At 43.3% G+C, this 24411-nt stretch overlaps 1 protein-coding gene across 10 annotated transcripts in view; it reads right to left on the bottom strand.

Annotated features, from left to right (window-relative positions):
• CAST (calpastatin) overlaps window positions 1–24411 on the bottom strand; it is a 197570-nt gene that overhangs the window by 75295 nt on the left and 97864 nt on the right. For 9 of the 10 annotated variants that reach the window (XM_056537592.1, XM_056537573.1, XM_056537570.1 and 6 more), the window contains one exon: window positions 12345–12410. In XM_056537592.1, the coding sequence (XP_056393567.1) occupies window positions 12345–12410 (66 nt within the window). Of the gene's footprint in view, window positions 1–8257; window positions 8415–12344; window positions 12411–24411 lie in introns of those variants that run through there. The other variant, XM_056537610.1, reaches the window with a different exon arrangement.

Consider the following 24411-nt stretch of genomic DNA (forward strand, 5'->3'; position numbering starts at 1 on the left):
GTCATCTGATTTTTTTCATCACCTAAGGATATCAATTGAAGAAATAGGGGGGAAAAACACCAATATTAAAATACACATTGCGTTGTTACTGGCTTTTTATCTGAAGTAGAAACTCCCAAATTTCCTAAAAAAAAAAAAAATAATTTTTAAAAATAAAAAAAAAGTGCCATAAACTGAACCCCCCCCCAAAATAAATAGATAAATAAAAATGTAAAAAATAATCAATTTGTAAAGATGGGATTACACTTGCTGTTTTATTTATTTATTTTACAAAAAGAACCAAGTGTAATCCAATCCTTACAAATAGTTGATCAGATGTTGTGCCAAAATGTATAAACTAATCTTGTACATGTTGATGGTATTTGCATGTCCAGAATTACAATAAAGCGAGCTGATTTTACCTCACCTGAAGTGCTGGAAACTACTTTGTTGAACAATTTCAAATTAGTATGGGGTGCACATAAGGGCAGGGCCCACATGAGTTTTATTAAAGGTTTCTTACTGTTTTGGTGTTCTGAAATTGCTGAACCACACCTGGGAATGTATTGCTGAAAATATGTCCGCACGCTCCCCACCCAGAACTGTGCCTGCCCTCCAGAAATAATACCTTCTGAACCCTTCATGTCACATTACGCAAGACAGAATAGGAGCCAAAACTGAGCAGGACTGCTACGTAATCTGAGGGGCGGGAATAGAAAAGGAAGTGTAGACATATACATTGTGTTTACCTCAGACCACAGATATAATGCATGAACCACACTTACAGCACCAGAGGAGATTTAGAAGGACTGATGTTTCATCTGTGGTCAATGAAATCTGTCATTGAAAGACGCAAAATGTATCAGGAGGCGCGGGTCTCTTATGTACTTGGTGCAGCTTGTTCTAAAGACAGAAGATTAGGTTTATGTTTGCTATGAGCAGCTGCAGATTTGCTGTCCCCATGTCCTGCCTGGTTAAAGCGTTACATTTTTTTTTTTTTTTTGGGAAAGTGGCAGGGGATAAATAAAAGTTGTGATTTAGCCTATATTCACATCTAAGAATTACCGTATTTTTCGCCGTGTAAGACGCACTTTTTCTTCCCCAAAACTGGGGGGGGGGGGGGGGGGGGAAGTTGGTGCGTCTTATACGGCAAATACACATTAAAACCCTGTCATATCGCGGCGGTCCCTGCGGCCATCAACGGCCAGGACCCGCGGCTAATACAGGACATCACCGATCGTGGTGATGCCCTGTATGAACCCTTTAGACGCGGCGATCAAAGCTCACCGCCGCGTCTGAAGCGAATGTGAAACTAACACAGCTGCTCAGTCGGGTTGTTCGGGACCGCTGCGGTGAAATCGCGGCGTCCCGAACAGCTTACATGACACCGGGAGGGACCTTACCTGCCTCCTCGGTGTCCGATCGGCGAATGACTGCTCCGTACCAGGATCCCCTGCCCGTCCCGTCATCCAATAGGAGCGGCATGCTTAGCGACGTGATGGCGGCGACGGAGAGCGAAGATACCGGGCAGCAGAGACGTTCCAGAGCCCAGGGATGCGGCGACAGCGATGGAGCGACATCCAGGGCAGCAGTGACGAGTGGCGACGGGTCCGGAGCGGCTGGGACACGTGAGTATTACCTCCTATACCAGTGGTCTTCAACCTGCGGACCTCCAGATGTTGCAAAACTACAACTCCTGGAATGCCCAAACAGCCAACGGCTGTCCGGGCATGGTGGGAGTTATAGTTTTGCAACATCTGTGAGGTCCGCAGATTGAAGATCACTGTCCTATACTTTACATTGTATTTGGTTCAGAATCTTTTTTTTTTTCTAGATTTTCCTCCTTTAAAATTGGGTGCGTCTTATATGCCGGAGCGTCTTATATGGCGAAAAATACGGTACACTATGTTTGTGATATATACGTCAGCATAACAACCAAAATGAGCCATATGCAGTCATTATTATACTATGTTTGGTCCATTAAAGGTTGGCATACCATTCTGTCAGTATATCAGTGCTTATCACAAACGTAGTGTAAATTTAGATGTAAACATAATCCCCATACAATGCCAGCCCTACCAGGCCTACTTATGGGATCAGTAGACCTGGAAGCTGTTAATGATTACGTTTGTGCCCTCTGTAACATGTATAAGTCGGCAATATGTCAAAATGGGATGTGGACTTAAATGTGAGCAGAAAAGCACAAGCACCATTGACTTTAGTGGCCCGAACGGAGTGAACTAGTTTGTACTTTTGGATCATTTTGCATTTGACTTGCAGCACAGGGTCCTAGGTTGAAAGCCAACCAAGGGCAACATCTGCAGGGAGTTTGGATGTTCCTTTCTCATTTCAAACATATGCTGAAAGATGAGCTTAAAGGGGTTATCCAGGGTTTTTTATATATATATCAACTGGCTCCAGAAAGTTAAACAGATTTGTAAATGACTTCTATTAAAAAATCTTAATCCTTTCAGTACTTATGAGCTGCTGAAGTTGAGTTGTTCTTTTCTGTCTAAGTGCTCTCTGATGACACCTGTCTCGGGAACCGCCCAGTTTAGAAGCAAATCCCCATAGCAAACCTCTTCTACTCTGTGCAGTCCCCGAGACAAGCAGAGATGTCAGCAGAGAGCACTGTTGCCAGACAGAAAACAACAACTCAACTTCAGCAGCTGATAATTATTGAAAGGATTAAGATTTTTTAATAGAAGTAATTTACAAATCTCGAGGCCGGACGAAGTGCTTTTGCACAAAATCAACCGGTTAATCGCCTCCTGAGCTTCCCACACAGATCTCTGCCTCATGAATATGATTTGAGCCTCGCAGCAGTCAGCGTATGAACGGCGAGTTGCCGGACTTATTCCTTTTTTACATACATTGTGTGAACTACTTACCTGTGTCCTGGCACCACCGTAACGCATGGAGCAAGTTTTAACAATGGACTGCCACTATCATGTGTATTAGGAACCTTGATTATTTATGAACATTCCTGGATATTTCCATTTATATATTTTTTGCACTCTATATACCGTTAGGTGCCACTACTCGCTTCTTTCTGTATTAACTATAAATTACAAATCTGTTTAACTTTCTGGAGCCAGTTGATATAAAAAAAAGTTTTTTCCTGGAATACCCCTTTAAATCAACAGGGACAGCACTGCAGAATGGTAAAACTATATAAGCAAATAAGATATCATTGCTGTAATGCTGAATGTCTATGATGTGGCGAATACCATGTGAAATGAACAGTATGTGGGATCCTGTTCTCCAAAATAACTTAATTACAGGTTCTAATCTGGGCCCTGACTGATGACACATTGGAGCAGAATATCACACAAGTCTGCTAAATGTAACATACAGGAGGTATATGGGTAAGTGCTAGACTGAAACCCCCGCTAGCTACACAATAAATGATCTTATACTGTGCTGGTCATACATGTCAGATCCTGCTGCTCCATCAATGGGACATGTAATGGCATACATATTAGCCCATCACATGAGCACATGAGTCTGTGATTGACTACATTTGCAAAGCCTATGTTGCATGGTGTCAGCTGTAATATTGCAGTGTGTACTTACAACTTTAATTAGGCAGGCTGTAAAAGCATTGCGCAGAGAAGACGGTACATTGTAATACAATGTCTGGACTATTAAAATATAACATTATTATGCCCACACAATCACACATAAATGCTGAAAACAAAAAAAAAATGCAATGACAGAAATTGAATTTTTTTTTGGCCACTGCACAAATGTCACAACTACCCAAGGGCACATTCACACAGCTAAAATTCTAATTAGCTGTGTGCTACCCATTAAAGGCAAACAGAACCCACAGGTACGTATGAATTCACCCCAAAAATAGAGCACTCCAACAGATCAATAGATGAAAAAATAAAAGTATAGGGATCAGAATAAGTTTTTTTTGTAAATTTGGTATTACTGTAATTATCCTGACCAACAGAATAAAGTTAGAGTGTACATGTCATTAATAAAAAGCTTTCAGCGATCTCTGTCCTGGGGCCTCATTCTAAGTCTATGGAGTCATCCTGTGAAGCAGAACGGAAATCGCTGAGAGCTGGGGTTGGGCATTTGCTTCTCCTAGCTTCTTCTACTGATTGGTTGGGTCTCAGCACTAAGTCCCCGACTGATCAAAGCTAGGCAGCAATTGAGCATTCAATCCTCAAATTTCATGAGTTAGAAGCAGGAAACTAAGGCAAGTTTAAGGTCCTTTTACATGGGTTAACCCTATCCCCTATATCCGAGCACATCCCATAGAATGGTGATCATGAGCCTTTTACACAGCTCGATTATTGTGCGGTTCCATTATCATTCACTTACACAGTGGATGTGTGGCTGACTAATTATAGGAATTTTTTGTTCTGCCAGATTTGCTTACATGTGTTTGCCTGTATATTGGATGATTTCTGGGTCTATTACAAAGGGCAAAACTGACCAATTCAACTGTTAGTTGCCCAGTGTCAGAGCCCTAAGGATCTGACAAAAGCCAAAATTATGATGGCTAAACAAATGGGGCAGAACATCTCTAAATTTGTGAGTTAGATTAGGGAAGGAGTCAATGAGGGGAGGGGATCGGACTGAAGATCTTCTGTGTGTTTAAGGTATAAAAAATGTTTTTCCTTATAAGGGTTATACCCCCCTCTCTGTTTCTTACCTGTGGCCAGATAGGAGGGGCAGCACATTCCCTGGCTGTCCATCCTACGTGCCCCCAGTGGCCTATTAAGCGAAGAGGGGGCCAGCACACATAATCTTCCACTTCCTGCATCTTCTCTCTGCAACTATTGTGAGTCTGGCCTTTACCACAGAGCCTGACAACCGGGGTCTCCTGATTGGAGCTGCAGGAAGCAGAAGATGGTGTGTGCTGGGCCCCCTCTTCACTAAACAGGCTGCCGAGGACCACAATTGCATATATACATAGTGATAATCGCTATGTATGTGAACTTTAGAAATTGGCTGACCAACTAAATCGACCAACCGATTATGAAAATAGTTGACAACTATTTTCATAATTGATTAGTTGCTGATTAATCAATTAGTTGTTTCAGCCCTAGTTGGTACCTATCAAAATTCAAGTATGGGCAACTGGGAATTCATAATAGAGTCATGAGGGTCCAAAGCTCATTCAGCAATGGTTTGTAGAATGTGACAAAGTGTACATGGTCCTGACTTGGTCTCTAGATTCCCAGATCTCAGTCTAAATAACCATCTGTGAGAGGGAAAAACAATTCCAAAAGGAAGCCAGACCTCCTAAAAGTATTATTTTTTATATATTTTAGATTGATGCTTCATGTGACAGATTTTACTAAGCCTTACTAAAGTTTTTGTACTAAGAAGCTTTTTACTTGTGTACCAAGGTGAGATATATGGCATGTGCTGCAGTACGTCCACCCAGACGGTTGTGCCAGTTTTAGTAAACAGACCTAACCCCTGTGGATGCAAATACAGAGTGCAGTACAACATTCAGGGAGTTGCCTGAGCAGTCCCTGGTTTGGGGATAAAAACTAAACATTTAAACTTGGTGGCGAGAGGTTTACTGTGGTATATACTACCACTGCACTGGAGGAGGTGGCACAGAGGCCAACCAGTACTGTCGTCATCTTGCCGCACTGGGGTCAAGGGTTTAACAGGAAAAACTTCTTCATGGAGTTTGTATGTTCTTTCCATGTTTGTGAACGCTTCCTCTGGGTACTACTTGTGTAAGGGTCGGTTCACATCATGTTTTTAGCAATACGGGACCGTATACAGCTGGGGGGAGCGAAAACCGTGGGCTCCCGTATCACAGCCGCATCAGGCCCATATGTAATGTATTTCAATGAGCCCACCGGAGTCCAACACTGATCGGCTCATTTTTGCCCAATATACGGTTCTCTAACCAGACCTAAAACCGTGGTAGAGCATGGTTTTAGGTCCGGTGGGAAAACCATATACGGTCGGCTCATTGAAATTCATTACATATGCGGCTGGGATATAAGAGCGCCCGGTTTTCACTCACCCCAGCCATATACGGTCTCGTATTGCTTAAAACTTAGTGTGAACCCAGCCTTAGTCAGGGACAGAGAACTTTGATTGTCAGCCCCATTAGGAATAGTGTACAGTGCTGCAGAATATGTTGCTATAAAGCAACAAGAAATAGGTAAATAAGGAGATGTATGTGAGCATACACTTCAGAGCAGAGCATTGCACTTTTTCCAGTTCTCTATAAACCCCATTTATCAGTTCGATTATTTCATCATCCAAAAAAATCAGGTCCGTGTGTGTCCAGCTTGGACGATCCTCTTTCTATCAGTGTGGACAGGACGTGTATTCAGAGGACATTGTCGTGCACTGTAGCTCAAGATTACTAGTTGTTACATTTCTCTATTCATATGTTTAGGGTGCGTTCTCTCAGGGAGTTCAACATTGGCCTGGGATTTAAGGCCCTTCCCTACATTCATCAAATGTTACATACAGCTGTCAAAATAGTCTTCTATTAACAGGTCACTAAATCCACAGCTGGTGGCGTATACACCATAGAGAGAGCACATACAGTATGTAGCCTTTATAGCTGTATTGTATTACATTATAGAGATAAGTCTACTATATGAACACATGTCCCATCAATACATCTCTCAGAACTGATCCTACTGAGAAGACACGCTATGGGTAAGTATGCAACCAGATACGATAACCAAACATCCATTCATCCTCTTTTACTGTGATCTATATACAAACTTATGTCAGTCATGGACAACACTGACCAAGTACAATGATCTGTACAGGTATAACCAGGTGAAATGAGACAAGTGACAAGTCCAGTGACCACCATCAGCAGAGCAGTAGTACACTATTAACTATAAAACGGCATGAATGATATAGGTGCCTAGATGCCTTTCAGACAGATTTGCAGAACAGCTTTAGCATACTTTCCATATTAGAGCTTGGCAGCATATGCAAAGTAGCAGTAAGCACAACAAACATATATGGACACACTATGGGGGAGATTTATCAATACCTCTGTAGAGGAAGAGTGGTGCAGTTGCCCACAGCAACCAATCAGATCGCTTCTTTCATTTTTCACAGACCTCTTTAAAAATTTAAGAAGCGACATTCTACCTCTGCACAGGTTTTGATAAATCTCCCCCATAATCATTCATTTCTTGTTATTATTGTTTACTCATTTTTAGAGCACCAGCATATTGTATGTAAGAAGTTCTGTCATAAAAAAAAAAAAAAACATACTATGGAGAAATGGTGGATACAATCAAAGAGCAACTAGATCAGTCATAAAAACCATAAAAACAGGGCCTAATATTTAAACAGGACACAAACTCTATGCAGATGATAAAGTGAATAGACAGCATCCCAGGACTTTTTCTCTTTTGTTTGCCCACTTCACAATTCTACTTGCTACTGATATACAAAACTGAAACACATTCTGCTATAAGCCAGAGTATAAAACATAGCCTTTAAAAAAAAACAAAAAAAAAAAAAACACACACACACACACACCACAACAACAACAACATGCATACAAATAGAGCAGAGGTGAACATCAGTATTTGTTCTGCCACATGATAGTAAATGACATACACCAGGATCCTGTATACATCTATACCACCACAGTACACAGTTTAATCTCGGAAGAGTGACTGTACCCTACTAATATAGGAGGTCACAAGCTTCCATTTTCCACAAAGTCTAGGCCTGATATAGCAGTAGGTTGTCCAGGACAGAGTCAAGAGGTTTCCAAACATGTGTTACGCTGCTTATCTCCTATAGCAAGAAAAAAGAATCTTACCCCCAATGACTTTTACGTGTATCTATTTTTGGCTATGCTCTCTATAAACCCCTATAAGTAATCTCATTTATAATAATCAACCATCTCTAGAACTTTTTTTTTTCACTCTCTATGTTAATTTCCCGTTAGATGCCAGACCCTATGAAGTGACACCGATATGCTGCTTATCTCATAGGTCACCCTTGTCAAAGTCTTCTCCAAACTCCACACAAGGCACAAGCAAATAACACCACACCCTGTAAATAAAAGTACAGTCACTAGAACTCCTGTGCAACTGAGATGAGTATAAAATTCTCTGCATCCCAAATCACATGCAGACAAAATTCTGCAAAGACCTTCTCAGACCATCTCAGGCAAAATCACCGTGAACTAGGGTAAAAAAAAAAAAAAAAAAAAAAGCGCTACGTCACCATCGTATGCTTATGTCAGCTGTTTACACAGCTATACACCTATACTGCTGCATGGAGAAAAAAAAAAAAGTACCTTATTTCTTATGAGCAAACCCAGCGTCCTCACTGATATTCTGCACTGCAACTCAACCACAACATCAGAATCTCTTTTCAGTGTGCTGACAAACCCCTCCGAGCCTGCTACGTATGAGGCTCTTCCCAAATCTCACGCACACATGACATGACAGGGCCATCCCAAAACTGCAACATTAAGAACCTTAATCTCCACCCAAAGGAGTGACTAACGCCTCCTGAGTGCTTAACCCTCAGAGGCAATGATGACGTAGAGCCCCTCTGCAGACAGCAATAGGTTGTTCTGCATATGTCAGTGTTTTCCAAACAGTCCGTCTCCAGCTGCTGCAGAACTACAACTCCCAGCATGCCCGGACAGCCAAAGGCTTTACGGGTATGCTGGGAGTTGTAGTTTTTCCAACAGCTGGAAAAACACTGTTTGGAAAAAAATGATTTAAACTGTACTGGAGCAGATCCAAAACATTTTAGTTTTAAGCCATGTATATGAATGTGTCTACCCCAGTGTTTTCCAAACAATGTGTCTCCAGCTGTTACAAAACTACAACTCCCAGCATGCCCAGACAGCCGAAGGCTGTCCGGGCATGCTGGGAGTTGTAGTTTTGCAACAGTCTGAGGCACACCGGTTGGGAAAGACTGCTTTAACGCATCAAATAGGAGTCAAAGGCTGTCCGGGCATGCTGGGAGTTGTAGTTTAGCAACAGTCTGAGGCACACTGGTTCGGAAAGACTGCTTTAACGCATCAAATAGGAGTCAAAGGCTGTCCGGGCATGCTGGGAGTTCTTAACCCTCTGAGGCAATGATGACGTAGAGCCCCTCTGCAGACAGCAATAGGTTGTTCTGCATATGTCAGTGTTTTCCAAACAGTCCGTCTCCAGCTGCTGCAGAACTATAACTCCCAGCATGCCCGGACAGCCAAAGGCTTTACGGGTATGCTGGGAGTTGTAGTTTTTCCAACAGCTGGAAAAACACTGTTTGGAAAAAACTGATTTACTGTACTGGAGCAGATCCAAAACATTTTAGTTTTAAGCCATGTATATGAATGTGTCTACCCCAGTAGCCACTGCTACTAATAGCCTCCTGAGGTGGGAGAGTTGTCACCCGGGACCCCTTAAGAGGGGTATCCCGAAGGGACAATATCTCCGCCTCAGGAGGAACTGTACACAAGAGAGGGAGTTTTTGAGACAGGCTGGGGATCTGAGATCCAGATTCAGAGACAGGGGTTACCCGGACCGGGTTCTTATTCCAGCTTTTAAACACGCAAAAGCTACCCCTAGACAACAATTATTGGTACCCAAGAAGCACCCGGAGACGGCACCTTTATGTAGGGTGATTGGTACCTTTGACAACATGTCAGGCCCCATACGTGAGATATTACAACGACATTGGGGCATATTACAGATGGATAAAGATCTCAGGACTTTTGTCGGAGATTACCCACAAATCACATACAGAAAAGGGAAAAGTATAGGGGACATGGTCACGCATAGTCATCTTGCCCCTCTTCCCCCCCCTAGCACCTGGCTAGACAGAAGTAACATCACAGGATCTCACAAATGTGGTCATTGCCGGGCATGTCCCTTTATGAAAAAAACAGAAAGTGTTACCATCACAATTTCTAACAAACTATTTAAGATCAAAGATTTCATCAATTGTAGTACCAGGGCAGTGGTCTATGTCGCTGTGTGCTCGTGCGCCCTGATGTACGTAGGTAAGACCATCAGAGAATTACGTCGTAGGGTGCTTGAGCACATAGGTGACATCAGAAACAAGAGAGACACTGCCCTGGCTAGGCATGTGAATGAGATACATGGTGGGGACACTAAGGGCATGACTTTCTTTGGAATTGAAAAGATGAATCCATCTTCTCGAGGTGGGGATCTAGACAAGCTTCTTTTACAGCGTGAAGCACGTTGGATCTTTAATCTAGAAACTGTCACGCCCAAAGGACTGAATGAGCTGCTCTGCTATGGGAGTTTTCTCTAGAAGTGTCCGTGGGGGTATGCTAATTAGGGGTGTTTTCTTAGGTAGTTAGGGGTGGCTGTAGTCAGCCAATTAGCTAGTACACCCCCTAGTTAGGGAATACTAGGGCACACTAGGCTTAGGTTCCAGAGCGGGACCGCCCTTTTTAGGGCGGCCACCCCGCCTAGGCATAGGGCTTAGTTTAGGGATGCCTAGGCATTATATAGGCTCACTAGGCCCCCGCTAACCCCTCTCCACCTTCCATCTAGGGCTTCCCCTACAATACCCCTCGGACACTTTTTTGGTACCCCAATTTTTGGGATATCGTCCCTCATTACCTCCCCTCATCCACCAGAGCTGCTTTTTGGTCATTATTTTTATCCGATATCCTTCTCTGTTTAATTCTGGGTCTCTGATCTCTAGCTTGTTTACTCTTAATTAATTATTATTATGAATATTCTAATTTCATAATTTTATTCTATCTGTACTACCTAGATGTGCCAATCCATGTACTGTTCCCCTGTTATACATTACTCAATGTCTAATATCGGACTCAGTATAAATGTCTGGCTAGGCTCTCGCCTACCCTAATTCACATATCCAAAGTGTAGTTTTGGGCTGCCATTTAAAGCTAATTTTCCTACCTGTCCTATTTTGGGACAGTGTAACTGACTTACCTTCGGGTCGGCTAGGGTTAACTATACCCGTGCTACCGCCCCGCGAGATCAGCGGGACGGATGACGCGCTCTCCATTGTTTTGGCGCTGGCATGGAGACGGCGTCGTTAGCCGGGCCACGCCCACCTTAGACCGGAAGCGGATAAGTCGTCAGACGCCGCTCTTCTCTGACATGTGTGTGAGTAGCCGGCACGGAAGCTAGGCTCCCCGCCACTGCGGGTTATACACACATCGTCAGGATTTATCCCAGATAGACGCCATAACCGTGAGTAACTATCTCTTCTGCTTTACAGGTACCTTACTATTTTTGGTAATGATATGCTTACTGAGGACCATTGTTCTTATGTGCTTCCTTGCAGGTTGCGTCCGGGTCCTGTCATTTATATGCTGTAAATGAGTATTGTGCACCACATCCAGCACGCTCTTTGTTGGGGTCGCTATTGTATCGAGCTACCCCGATATTAATTCTCATATGCAATAACTGTATTGTTCTACGCCAGTTAGCCCCTGATGAGGTCACATGTAACCATGTGCTGAAACGCGTTGGGCATAGCTAGCAACTATTTCTATATTATCTATCAGCAGCATACAATTTATATTGGGCTACTGCATCTGTGGGACAATCCCTTTACATGCAATTTTAACAGCCTTGTTAGTGTCTATCTTTAGGTCACAGGGCTGACACCTGCCTTGTCACCTATTCGTACATCACTTTGTTTAATCAGTGTGTTTTAGACGACTTATTAAAAGCTATGTTTTATTAGCACCTATACAGTTTTCTCTCCCCCCTCCTTATCTACTTGTTTATTTTTGGGAGTTGTCTATACTAGGCAGTGGACACCACTATCTGTCCACAATACTATTTTCTTGATATTTACCCCAGTGTTTTCCAAACAATGTGTCTCCAGCTGTTACAAAACTACAACTCCCAGCAAGCCGAAGGCTGTCCGGGCATGCTGGGAGTTGTACTTTTGCAACAGTCTGAGGCACACTGGTTGGGAAAGACTGCTTTAATGCATCAAATAGGAGTCAAAGGCTGTCCAAGCATGCTGGGAGTTGTAGTTTAGCAACAGTCTGAGGCACACTGGTTCGGAAAGACTGCTTTAACGCATCAAATAGGAGTCAAAGGCTGTCCGGGCATGCTGGGAGTTGTAGTTTTGCAACAGCTTGAGGCATAGGGGGAACTTTATTAAAACCTGTCCAGAGAAAAAGTTGCTGAGTTGCCCATAGCAACCAATCAGACCGCTTCTTTCATTTTCCAGAGGCCTTTTCAAAAATGAAAGAAGCAATCTGATTGGTTGCTATGGGCAACTCAGCAAATTTAACTCTGGACAGGTTTTGACAAATCTCCCCCACATTGTTTGAAAAAACATTAAAAAAAACATAGTAAATAAAACAAACAGTAACAATACAAAATCATAAATCACAAGAACATGAAGAAGCCTTTCCTTACCCTGCTACTGCTAGCTGCTGCTGCTGCGCTCGTGCTTGCACTTGTACTCGTGGTTCCATGTTTTTTCTGTAAAACAGGTCAGAACAACATATGTCATTTTAGTTACTGGGATGGTTGTATACTATACAAAAAATAAGTACAAATAATAGACAGAAAAAATGTGTCAATAGCTGCCCTATAAATACAAGATGGAATTAGCTAAGTAAAAACCTTTACAGGCTAAAGTGGGCAAAGAATATTAGGCTTCTGTTCACACATAGTGACAGTGGTGCAAAGTAATGTCACAATGGCCATGTTAGTTTTTTTTTTTTTTTGTGGTTGTTTTATTAAATGCTCCAAGAACTGCATGTATGTCAAAGTGTCAAAGTGCATAATGGTAGCCTCTGTTTTAACTTCCCTTCATGCTTATGGCTGCTGGAGGTCAACAGGAAAACACAGCCAAGCTGGCTTTTTGACGCAATATGCTTTAAAGGAGCACTCCCGTGGTATTTTTTTTTTATTTTTTTAAATCAACTGGTGCCAGAAAGTTAAACAGATTTGTAAATCACTTCTATTCAAAAATCTTAATCCTTCCAGTACTCTTTAGAGGCTGTATACTTAAGAGAAATCCAAAAAAGAAATGCATTTCCTCTGATGTCATGACCACAGTGCTCTCTGCTGACCTCTGCTGTCCATTTTAGGAACTGTCCAGAGCAGCATATCTTTGCTATGGGGATTTTGTCCTACTCTGGACAGTTCCTAAAATGGACAGCCGCAGCAATGTCCCGCCTCAGCCAGTGATAGGCTGAAGCTCCATGTGACGTGCCGGGCTAACAGGAAGTAAGAATACAGCCCGGGGACCGAACACCTGTACCGGAGTGTACCGGAGCTCCGGGGGCTTCTTGGCAGGTAAGAGAAAGTTTGTTTTCTTTTATTTTGCAGCCCGGACAGGTTAAAATGAAAAAAGTGTGCGCCGGACTACTCCTTTAAGTATACAGCCCCTATAAAGTACTGGAAGGATTAAGATTTTTTAATAGAAGTGATCTATAAATCTGTTAAACTTTCTGTAACCAGTTGATTTAAAAAAACATTTTTTCCACAGGAGTACCCCTTTAACCTCTTAAGGACCAAGGACGTCGGGGGACGTCCTGGCACCCTGTGCCTTAAGGACCAAGGACGTCCCCTGACGTCCTGGTGTTTCTGCAGTCTCTGCCACCCGCCGGGCAGAGATCGGAACGGCATTCCTGCTGAAATCCTTCAGCAGGCATGCCGTGCAAATGCCAAGGGGGGTCATCAGACCACCCCCATGTCGGCGATCAGCGCAAATCGCGAGTGAATTTACACTTTCGATTTGCGCCGATTCCGGGTCATACGGGTCTATGGTGACCCGGCGACCCGGAATAGAAGGGGGATCGCGGTTGTCCATGACACCCAGGATCCCCCTGTAGAGATAGGAGTGAGGTGGCAGAGGTGCCACCCCTCCTATCCCTGCTATTGGTGGTCTAGACACAACCACCAATAGCAGATCGGGGGCGGGGGGCTTTACTTTCGGTTTCCCCGTTCTGCCCACCCACAATAGGCAGGGCAGGACGGGGAAACCGACAGGCACCAGCGCCAAAGTCCACTCACCCATCGGCGACGGCAGCAGGCGACGATCGGCGGAAGAAGAGAACGGCGACGCAGCTCCCTGGATCCTATGGAAGCCGGTGAGTTACTTAGCAACATCTGGAGGGCTACAGCCTGAGACCACTATAGTGGTCTCTAAACTGTAACCCTCCAGATGTTGCAAAACTACAACTCCCAGCATGCCCAGAGAGCTTTTAAGGCATGCTGGGATTTGCAGTTTTGCAACAGCTTGAGGTCTACAGTTTGAGACCACTGCACCGTGATCTCTATACTGTGCACCTCCAGATCTTGCAAAACTACAACTGATAGCATGCCCAGCAGTTTGCTGTCCGAGCATACTGGGATTTGTAGTTTTGCAAACATCTGGAGGTCCACAGTTTGGAGACCACTGTGCAGTGGTCTCTAAACTATAGCTCTCCAGATGTTGCAAAACTGCAAATTCCAGCATGCCCAAACAGCAAACAGCTGTCTCGGCATGCTGGGAGTTGTAGTTGCGTACCTCCAGCTGTTGCATAACTATATCTCCCAGCATGCCTTTCGGCGATCAGTACATGCTGGGAGTTGAAGTTATGCAACAGCTGGAGGCACACTGGTTGGAAAATACTGAGTTAGGTAACTGAAGGTTTTCCAACCAGTGTGCCTCCAGCTGTTGCAAAAGTACAACTCCCAGCATGCACGGTCTGTCAGTACATACTGGGAGTTGTAGTTTTGAAACAGCTGGAGGTTCCACCCCCATGTGAAGGTACAGGGTACATTCACACAGGCAGTTTTACAGTTAGTTTTCTGCTTCAAGTTTGGGCTGCGGCAAATTTGTCGCCGCAGCACAAACTCCTAGCGGTAAACTCACTGTAAACGCCCGCCAGTGTGAATGTACCCTAAAAACACTACACTACACTGACACATAATAAAGAGTAAAACACTACATATACACCCCCTTACACTGCCCCCCCCCCCCCAATAAAAATGAAAAACGTATCGTACGGCAGTGTTTCCAAAACGGTGCCTCCAGCTGTTGCAAAACAACAACTCCCAGCATTTCCGGACAGCCACTGACTGTCCAGGCATGCTGGGAGTTTAGCAACAGCTGGAGGCACCCTGTTTGGGAATCACTGGCATAAAATCCCCCAATGTCCACCCCTATGCAATCCCTATGAAGTCCTCAAATGCGCATGGCGCTCTCTCACTTCAGAGCCCTGTCGTATTTCATGGAAACAGTTTAGGGCCACATATGGGGTATTTCCGTACTTGGGAGAAATTGCACTACAAATTTGGGGGGCTTTTTATCCTTTTACCCCGTTATGAAAAGGAAAAGTTGGGGTCTATACCAGCCTGTTGGTATAATTTATATTTTTTTTTTTTTACACTAACATACTGGTGTTGCCCCATACTTTTTATTTTCACAAGCAGTAAAAGCAAAAAAGACCTCCAAATTTGTAACGCAATTTCTCCTGAGTACGGAAATACCCCAGATGTGGGCGTAAAATGTTCTACGGACGCACAACAAGGCTCAGGAGTGAGAGTGCACTATGTACATTTGAGGTCTAAATAGGTGATTTGCACAGGGGTGGCTGATTTTACAGCGGTTCTGACATAAACGCAAAAAAAAAAAATACCCACATGTGACCCCATTTTGGAAACTACACCCCTCACGAATGTAATAAGGGGTACAGTGAGCATTTACGCCCCACAGGTGTCTGAAAGATTTTTGGAACAGTGATCCGTGAAAATTTAAAATTTTATTTTCCATTTGCACAGCTCACTGTTCCAAAGACCTGTCAAACGCCAGTGGGGTGTAAATGCTCACTGCACCCATTATTAAATTCTGTGAGGGGTGTAGTTTCCAAAATAGGGTCACATGGGGGTGGTCCACTGTTCTGGCACCACGGGGGGCTTTGTAAATGCACATGGTCCCTGACTACCATTCCAAACGAATTCTCTTTCCAAAAGCTCAATGACGCTCCTCCTCTTCTGAGCATTGTAGTTCGCCCGTAGTGCATTTCAGGCCAAGTTATGGGGTACCTCCATACTCAAAAGAGATGGGGTTACAAATTTTGGGGGGTATTTTCTGCTATTAACCCTTGCAAAAATGTGAAATTTGGGGGGAAACACACATATTAGTGAATTTTTTATTTTTTTTACATATGCAAAAGTCGTGAAACCCCTGTGGGGTATTAAGGCTCACTTTATTCCTTGTTACGTTCCTCAAGGGGTCTAGTTTCCAAAATGGTATGCCATGTGTTTTTTTTTGCTGTTCTGGCACCATAGGGGCTTCCTAAATGCGACATGCCCCTTGAGCGAAATTTGCTCTCAAAAAGCCAAATATCACTTCTGAGCATTGTAGTTCGCCTGTAGTGCACTTCAGGCCAACTTATGGGGTACCTCCATACTCAGAAGAGATGGGGTTACAAATTTTAGGGGGTATTTTCTGCTATTAACCCTTGCAAAAATGTGAAATTTTGGGGGAAACACACATTTTAGTGTTCCTAAATGCAACATGCCCCACAAAAAACATTTCTGAAAAACGTACGCTCCATAATCCCCTTGTCGCTCCTTCGCTTCTGAGCCCTCTACTGCACCCGCCGAACACTTTACATAGACATATGAGGTATGTGCTTACTCGAGAGAAATTGGGCTACAAATATAAGTATACATTTTCTCCTTTTACCCCTTGTGAATATTCTCCTTCACTTTGCTGCTATTCCTGTGAAACACCTAAAGGGTTAAAATGCTGACTGAATGTCATTTTGAATACTTTGGGGGGTGCAGTTTTTATAATGGGGTCATTTGTGGGGTATTTCTAATATGAAGACCCTTCAAATCCACTTCAAACCTGAACTGGTCCCTGAAAAATAGTGAGTTTGAAAATTTTGTGAAAAATTGGAAAATTGCTGCTGAACTTTGAAGCCCTCTGGTGTCTTCCAAAAGTAAAAACATGTCAATTTGATGATTCAAACATAAAGTAGACATATTGGAAATGTGAATAAAAATATTTTTTTTTTTGGAATATCCATTTTCCTTACAAGCAGAGTGCTTCAAAGTTAGAAAAATGCAAAATTTTCAAATTTTTCATAAAATTTTGGGATTTTTCACCAAGAAAGGATGCAAGTTACCACAAAATTTTACCACTATGTTAAAGTAGAATATGTCACGAAAAAACTATCTCGGAATCAGAATGATAACTAAAAGCATTCCAGAGTTATTAATGTTTAAAGTGACAGTGGTCAGATGTGCAAAAAACGCTCTGGTCCTAAGGTGTAAAATGACCTGGTCCCTAAGGGGTTAAGGGGTACTCTGGAGAAAACTATATTTTCAAATTAATTGGTGACAGAAAGTTATACCAATTTGTAAATAACTTCTATTAAAAAAACTAAAAAACTAAACAAAAAGGTAAGCCTTCCAGTACTAATCAGCTGCTGTAGGAAGTAGTCTTTCCAATCACACAATTGCTCCCTGCTGCCCCCTCTGCCCATGTCCAGAACTGTCATTGTCCCAGTGTGCCTCCAGCTTCTGCAAAACTACAACTCCCAGCAACTCCCAGCATGCCCGGACAGCCGATGGCTGTCCGGGCATGCTGCGAGTTGTAGTTTTGCAACAACTAGAGGCACCCTGGTAAGTAAACACTGTTCCAGAGTCCCTGTTCTACGGCTATGGCCAGTTCCTGACACAGACAGAGGTGGCAGGAAGGAGCAATGTTTCTGATTTGAATGACATACAGGACTTCCCCCAGAACATACAGAAGATCTGTATAACTTTTTTTTTATTGAAAGAGCTTTATTGTCCGTTCAGTCATTACAAGCCATACAATAAATTACAATCACACAAAGCATGACAGTACAATACACAGCAAAGGTTCCCTAAGCTATACATCGCAAATCATGCTACTCTAACACTCCGCTCAATCCTGTAATAGAAAAGCACAAGAGATCCAATAACAAAACAATACAATCTGTGATTGGGGTAGGGGCATGGGCTGTGAGGCGGGGGCGTGGGGGGGTATGGGCGACTATGTGGGGGTGGGGAGGGGCGGATCACAGGGCCAAACTGCTGGGCTGTATCTTCAAGGAGACATGGGAGAAGGAGAGGGGTCTTCACTCCTCTTCTTCCTCATCGACGGCCGGGCTGTCCAAGATGGAATAGTCTCTGAGCAGGCTCTTAATGAACCTGCGGCAGTCCCGGACGGACATGTTCTCCCTGTTGATCACGAGGCGGTTCCTGGCAAGCCACACTGCATCCTTAAAACAGTTCATAAGGCGCCAGGCCTCCTGGATTGCCTCCACGTCGTGGGTCCCAGGGAACAGACCGTAAAGCACCGAATGGTACGATAGGCAGTTCCTGGGTACAGAGTCTCTGAGTTCATGTTCCAGGGCGTCCAACAGACCCTGTGCAAAGGGGCACTGCCAAAACACGTGCAAAGATGTTTCCTCCACATAGGGGCACCAGGGGCAGTACCGGGTTGTGCACAGGTTGCGGGCATGCATGAACGACCTGAGAGAGAGTCCTCCCTTGACGGCCATCCACGACAAGTCCTTGTGTCCATTGGTAAGCCGCTTTGAGGCCACATTAGTCCAAACTGTCTCTGCAGTGGCTGCGGGGAGTCCCGGAACCAGCTCAGTCAAGTCCTTAGCTCGGATGAGCTTGTAGATTGTCTTCGGCTTCCATAGGTCAGGTTTCAGTCCTTCCAGCTGGTGCTCCCTCACAAATCGGACAACATCCCCATAGTAGAACCAGGGAGCGTTCCAGTTGTAAGGGATGGAGCTGTCCCACCTGTCCCAGCCCAGCTGTCTCCAGAGGGGCAAGATCTGTATAACTTTCCAATGCCAGTTAATTTAAAAATATTTTTCTCACCAGAGTACCCCTTTAACAAGGAGGTGCTACACTGTTTAATCACCTTTCATTAAAGTCAATGGGAGTTATGAAAATTGTGTAAAATAGCTAGCTTCTCAATTACCTCAGACAACCGCAAGCAGACTGGCTGGGGCATTGAAGCCCCTTTAAGCCTTATAAGGGTATAGCCATATGGAGGCCCAGATTTATGTGCAGGAAACAATAAGGTGTTGGCTTTGCCCACAGCAACCAATCACAGCTCTGGTAAAATGAAAAAAATGGGCAAATCAGACTGACTGATAAATCTAGGCTAAAGTCTATATGGTGTCTATATGGTGTCTATTTGCATAAAAAAATGTAGTAAAAATGCAGCAATATGTATGAGATTTTAAGAAATGCGGCAGAAAAAAATGCATTGACTCTAGAGGAAATTGACCTGGGGTGTAGCTTTTAAAGGATCTGTCCAGTATTAGATAAAATAGCACCCCACCTGTCCACAGGTTGTGTGTAGTACTGCAGTTCAATCTCATTTACATCAATGGAGCAGAGCTGCAATACCAGACACATCCTGTGGACAAAAAAAGATTATTATTATTATTGTTTTACATTGGACAACCCCTTTATAACTACTGCATGTACCCAAATAGGGAGAGATCAGTCAGACCAGATCAGATATATACGGCCATTCACATCTATGGCCGAACTGAGTCACCTAGTGACTCCTTTCGAGATGTGTGCGTAATTTCAAAAGCAAAACAGCCCCCATTTTTTTTATCTGCTTTAAATCGCGGATACATCCCGAACGGGGTCAGTAGGTGACTCAGTTTGACCATAGAAGTGAACAGGGTTCGCTGCTACCATTAACAGTATACGTCGGCTTCCCGTTTTGTTTTCCAAAGGAAGCCTACGTATATGATTAATGTGGGAAGGAACGCAATGTGAACCAAGCCTAAGTGTCCTCCCTTCATGATCTGCTTCTGGCTTTGAATTCACTAATTGTAATTAAACACCTAATTGTGTGACCACAGCCTAAAACAAGGATCCGTTCATTTAGGAAAGAAGCACATGTAGCCACTAACAGGTACAGTGACTATCATTGGTTTTCAGGATGATCTACCATCACACTTTGGGTCCATGCATTTATGTGAATATTACTCTGACATGTAACACCTACTTAAAGTGTATCAAAACTTTAGAACAACTTCTGACATGTCATAGCTATTACTAGATACCTATTACTAGAAGGAAGGGACAGAAGCATTTACCTCAGTGTTCTCACTTTGTTCCTGCTCGGCATTCCAAGGATAACTGAGCGCACAGAGAATGGTCTGATTGAAAGTCTCACAGATTTTACTTAGGGAAGCTCTTCTGTCTGTTACGTCTAGTGGTCAATGGGGATCACAGCAGCCAGACCCCCACCGATCACAGATATATTAGAAGTTGTGTACACTTTATAGGCCAATGCACACTACAGAATTTCTGGTTTCAGGTGCAGAAAGCACTGGTGGAATCAGCACTAACACCTGCAGACATCAATTCCTGCACTGGAAATTCTGCAGTGTGCACAAAGGAGAAGAATCTTATTAAAAACAATGGGAGGCTGCTGCAAACAGAATTCTGAGTGTAAATTCTGTAGTGTGATTGGGCCCTACCAGTTTTTTTCAGGAAAACACCATTGATGGCCTATCAACAGGAAGGACCATCAATAGCAGATTGGTGGGTGCCCTTGCGATGAATAAAAAAAAGTGTACTGAGCCAGAAGCCCTGGCTTTATACATTGTATAGTAGTGGTGTTCAGTTATTGCATACATAATATCATAATGTTATACAATAGGTTGTTACAGGTAAATGTTATTGTTTGGGTTGTTAAAGTTCAATGAGATTTGCATTTACTATATTTGTCTGTAGTGTTTATTCAGTTGTTTTTCTTGTTAAATTAAGTTCATATGTTTTTTATTTATTTTAATAATCATTATAATATCTGGATATAGTTGCTTTATAAATCCCTTTAAGCAGAACAATGATGCTACAAAATGTAATATTAATATTTAATACAAGTGCCATGAGCCATTTTTTGTGGCAGACCTTTTCATACAGTAGTTGTCAGGAATCACATCCCTATAATCCAATTTAGGATAGGAGATAAGTGTCAGACTGCAGCGGTGCCAATCACTGAGACCCCTCGCGATTTCAAGAATTGGGAGCCCAAGCCTTCTTTTGGAAGAGAGCAGCGAGTCATAACTGCACAATAACTCAATTTATTGTCTATTTATCTCCATTAGCTCCATAGATCAGTTGTTTCACAACCAGGGTGCTTCCAGCTGTAATAAAACTACAACTCCAAGCATTGCCGGACAACCAAAGGCTTTCTGGGCATGCTGGGATTTGTAATTTTCAACAGCTGGAAGCACCCTGGTTGGGAAACACTGCTATAGACCATGCATAAAGCAGTGGCGTGCAATTTACCTCTCCTTTTCAAAACAAAACTTGGGTGCCTTTCTGGAGATCGCTGGGGGTCAGACCTCTGAGAATTATTGCCCCTATGGATAGGGGATAACTGTTTTAACATGGAATAGTCCTTTTCCTAATATGGCCTTATTTGGTTCAAACACTTAGGCTACGTTCACGTGGTGGAATTTACGCTAAAAAAAATTCTGCTCAAGGTAAAGCTCATTATGTTCAATGGCGATTTCACTGTCCCATTCACACAATGACATTTTCATGGTGGAAATTTAGCATTCTTCAAAAATATAAGACCTGACTTTAAATTTAGCAGAATTCCAAGGTGGATTCCCATTGAACTCAATAGGACTTTAAAGGGGTTCTCCGCTAAAAACATCTGATGGACCCCCACGATCTCCGCTGCTGCACGCCTGTCAATCGGTGCACACTCTGTGCCTGATGACTGGCGATGCAAGAAACCAAGCCCCTTCCATTCACGTCTATGGGAGGAGGCGTGACAGCTATGTACTAGACATGAATGGAGGGGGCATGGCATGACATCACAAACGCGGAAGCTGCAAGCCCAGCGATCTAACATCTTATCCCCTATCCTTTGGATAGGGATAAGATGTTTCAAACGGTGTCCCCCTTTAAATTTCAGCAGAATTCTGTGTTTTGAGCACACAGAAATTCCGCAGCAATTTTTGCAGAATGGAATTTCACCGGATTAGCAGAAGATTCATGAGCAAATGTATATATATTTTTTCATACAGTAAAATAAGCTCTGCCACACCTACCACGTAAAACATGTGTCATCAATAATTATTGATATAGAGCAAGAACGTCATCATGCTGTCAGACACTGAACTTGCTAAACCAGACCCTGTCCCTGCAGCCTCCATGTACCAGTGTAGTGCTTCCGATGAGCACCTTACTCTAGTATGAAGGTTCTGCTGATGGTGCCGCATGACATGACTCAACAGGCATACAAATAGTAATGAATGCATCACACAACTGATTTAACCTCTTGGCAACCAGCCTCAATGACCAAAAGTACATTTTGTTTATTCATTGTTTCATTCCAGATGAAACAATGAAATTAAACTTTTTTTCTTTTTTTCTGTCACTTGACCCAAGCCATATGAGGGATTTTTATTTTTTTGTGGGACAAACTCTTTTTTTGGGGTTACCTATAAACTGGTATAGTTTGGGAGGGCACTGAAAAAAATTCAGCAATTCTGCCAGTATGTTTTAAAACGTGTGCCATTAATAACTTGATAACTTTATTTTGTTATCTTTGTTTTGCAGTTAACAGAGCTGTATAAAGTTATATCTTTTGTAGGATGATTTGTAGTTTACATAAGCATCATTATGGGGTTCATATCATTGACATCATCATTAACAAAAAACTGCAATTCTGTAATCAGTTTTAGTCAGTTTTTAAAGGTGTTTATTGTGTGGCTTTAAAACATTATAACCTTATTTTCTGGGTTAATGTAATTCCGAAATTATGAATACAAAATTTAAAGGAGACTTACAGTATGTTTATAACGGTACAAAGTGAGAATTTCTTAGACAATTCTTATTAGATCTCTGGCTGCCATAGAAAAATAATGTAATCCTGCAAATGCATTACAGGGGTGCCAGTATAGTGACAAAGAAGCCTTTACCTTTTAAAATCCCTTGATGTCTTTAAATTAGGGCGATTATAGAACTGTTTTAACAACATTACATGTGGACCTTAAGTTTGAAGAAAACACATATAAAGACCTAGTTCCATGAAACATGTAATACAACATAGCTTAGGCTAGGTTCACATGGCCATTGTCTTCCGTCCCGCTATTCTCCCGTCATTGCTGCTAAATGGACCATACTAACAAACAGATGCAAACTGATACAAAAGGATGCCATTAAGTGGCATCCTGTTGCATCAGTTTTTAATCCATTTATTTTTCATTTTTATTATTGTCTGGCTACTTCCTGGTTTCTCACACCTCTTCTGAGCATTGTCACGATTCGGCAGGCTGGATGTGGATCCTCTGTGTCAGCGAGGGATTGGCGTGGACCGTGTCGGTGGACCGGTTCTAAGTTGCTACTGGTTTTCACCAGAGCCCGCCGCAAAGCGGGATGGTCTTGCTGCGGCGGTAGCAACCAGGTCGTATCCACCGGCAACGGCTCAACCTCGCTGACTGCTGAGAAGGCGTGGGACAGAAGGACTAGGCAGAGGCAAGGTCAGACGTAGCAGAAGGTCAGGGCAGGCGGCAAGGTTCGTAAACAATGTGGATAGCAGAAGATCTGGAACACAGGCTTTGGACAACACTAAACGCTTTCACTGGCACAAGGCAACAAGATCCAGCAAGGAAGTGCAGGGGAAGTGAGGTAATATTGCCAGGGAGCAGGTGGAAGCTAATTAAGCTGATTGGGCCAGGCACCAATCATTGGTGCACTGGCCCTTTAAATCTTAGAGAGCTGGCGCGCGCGCGCCCTAAGGAGCGGAACCGCGCGCGCCAGGACATTACAGCCGGGGGCCGGGCCGGTTGAGTGACTTGGGATGCGATTCGCGAGCGGGCGCGTCCAGCTATGTGAATCGCATCCCCGCCGGCAGTGTCAGTGCAGCGCTCCCGGTCAGCGGGTCTGACCCGGGCGCTGCAGAGAGAGGAACGCCGCGAGCGCTCCGGGGAGGAGCAGGGACCCGGAGCGCTCGGCGTAACAAGCATGCTCAGAAGTAATTACGGATCAATATCGGATTGGAAAAAACGGGTGAAAACGGAGACATTAAAGGCTCAACCGTTTTCAATCCGCTACCCATAGACTTTAATGTTAAATTTATAATATCCGTTTCTATTCCGTAATTTTTGACGGGAGAAAAAATACTACATACACCATCTTTTCTCCTGCAAAAAATAACGGAAAGGAAAGCAATCGGGTACAAACAGGTGACAAAGGATTGTAAAAAGTCCCATTGAAATCAATGGGATACCTTTACAACCATTTGAAAGCCGTTAGAAAAATCCTTGAACCAGACAGCAAACGGGAGGAAATTTATGGGGATAGACGGCCATGTGAACGAGCCCTAACGAGTTTATCAGCATCTTTGGCTCTTACAAGTACTTTAGTTATTGCAAATGGTGCTGGTGTCAGCGCTCTCACCCCTACTCCACTATTGCTAAGCTGCTTTTTAAGGTTGGCAGCCCTT

Source organism: Hyla sarda, chromosome 1 (genome assembly GCF_029499605.1).
Source record: "Hyla sarda isolate aHylSar1 chromosome 1, aHylSar1.hap1, whole genome shotgun sequence".
In the NCBI taxonomy this organism is placed as follows: Eukaryota; Metazoa; Chordata; class Amphibia; order Anura; family Hylidae; genus Hyla; species Hyla sarda.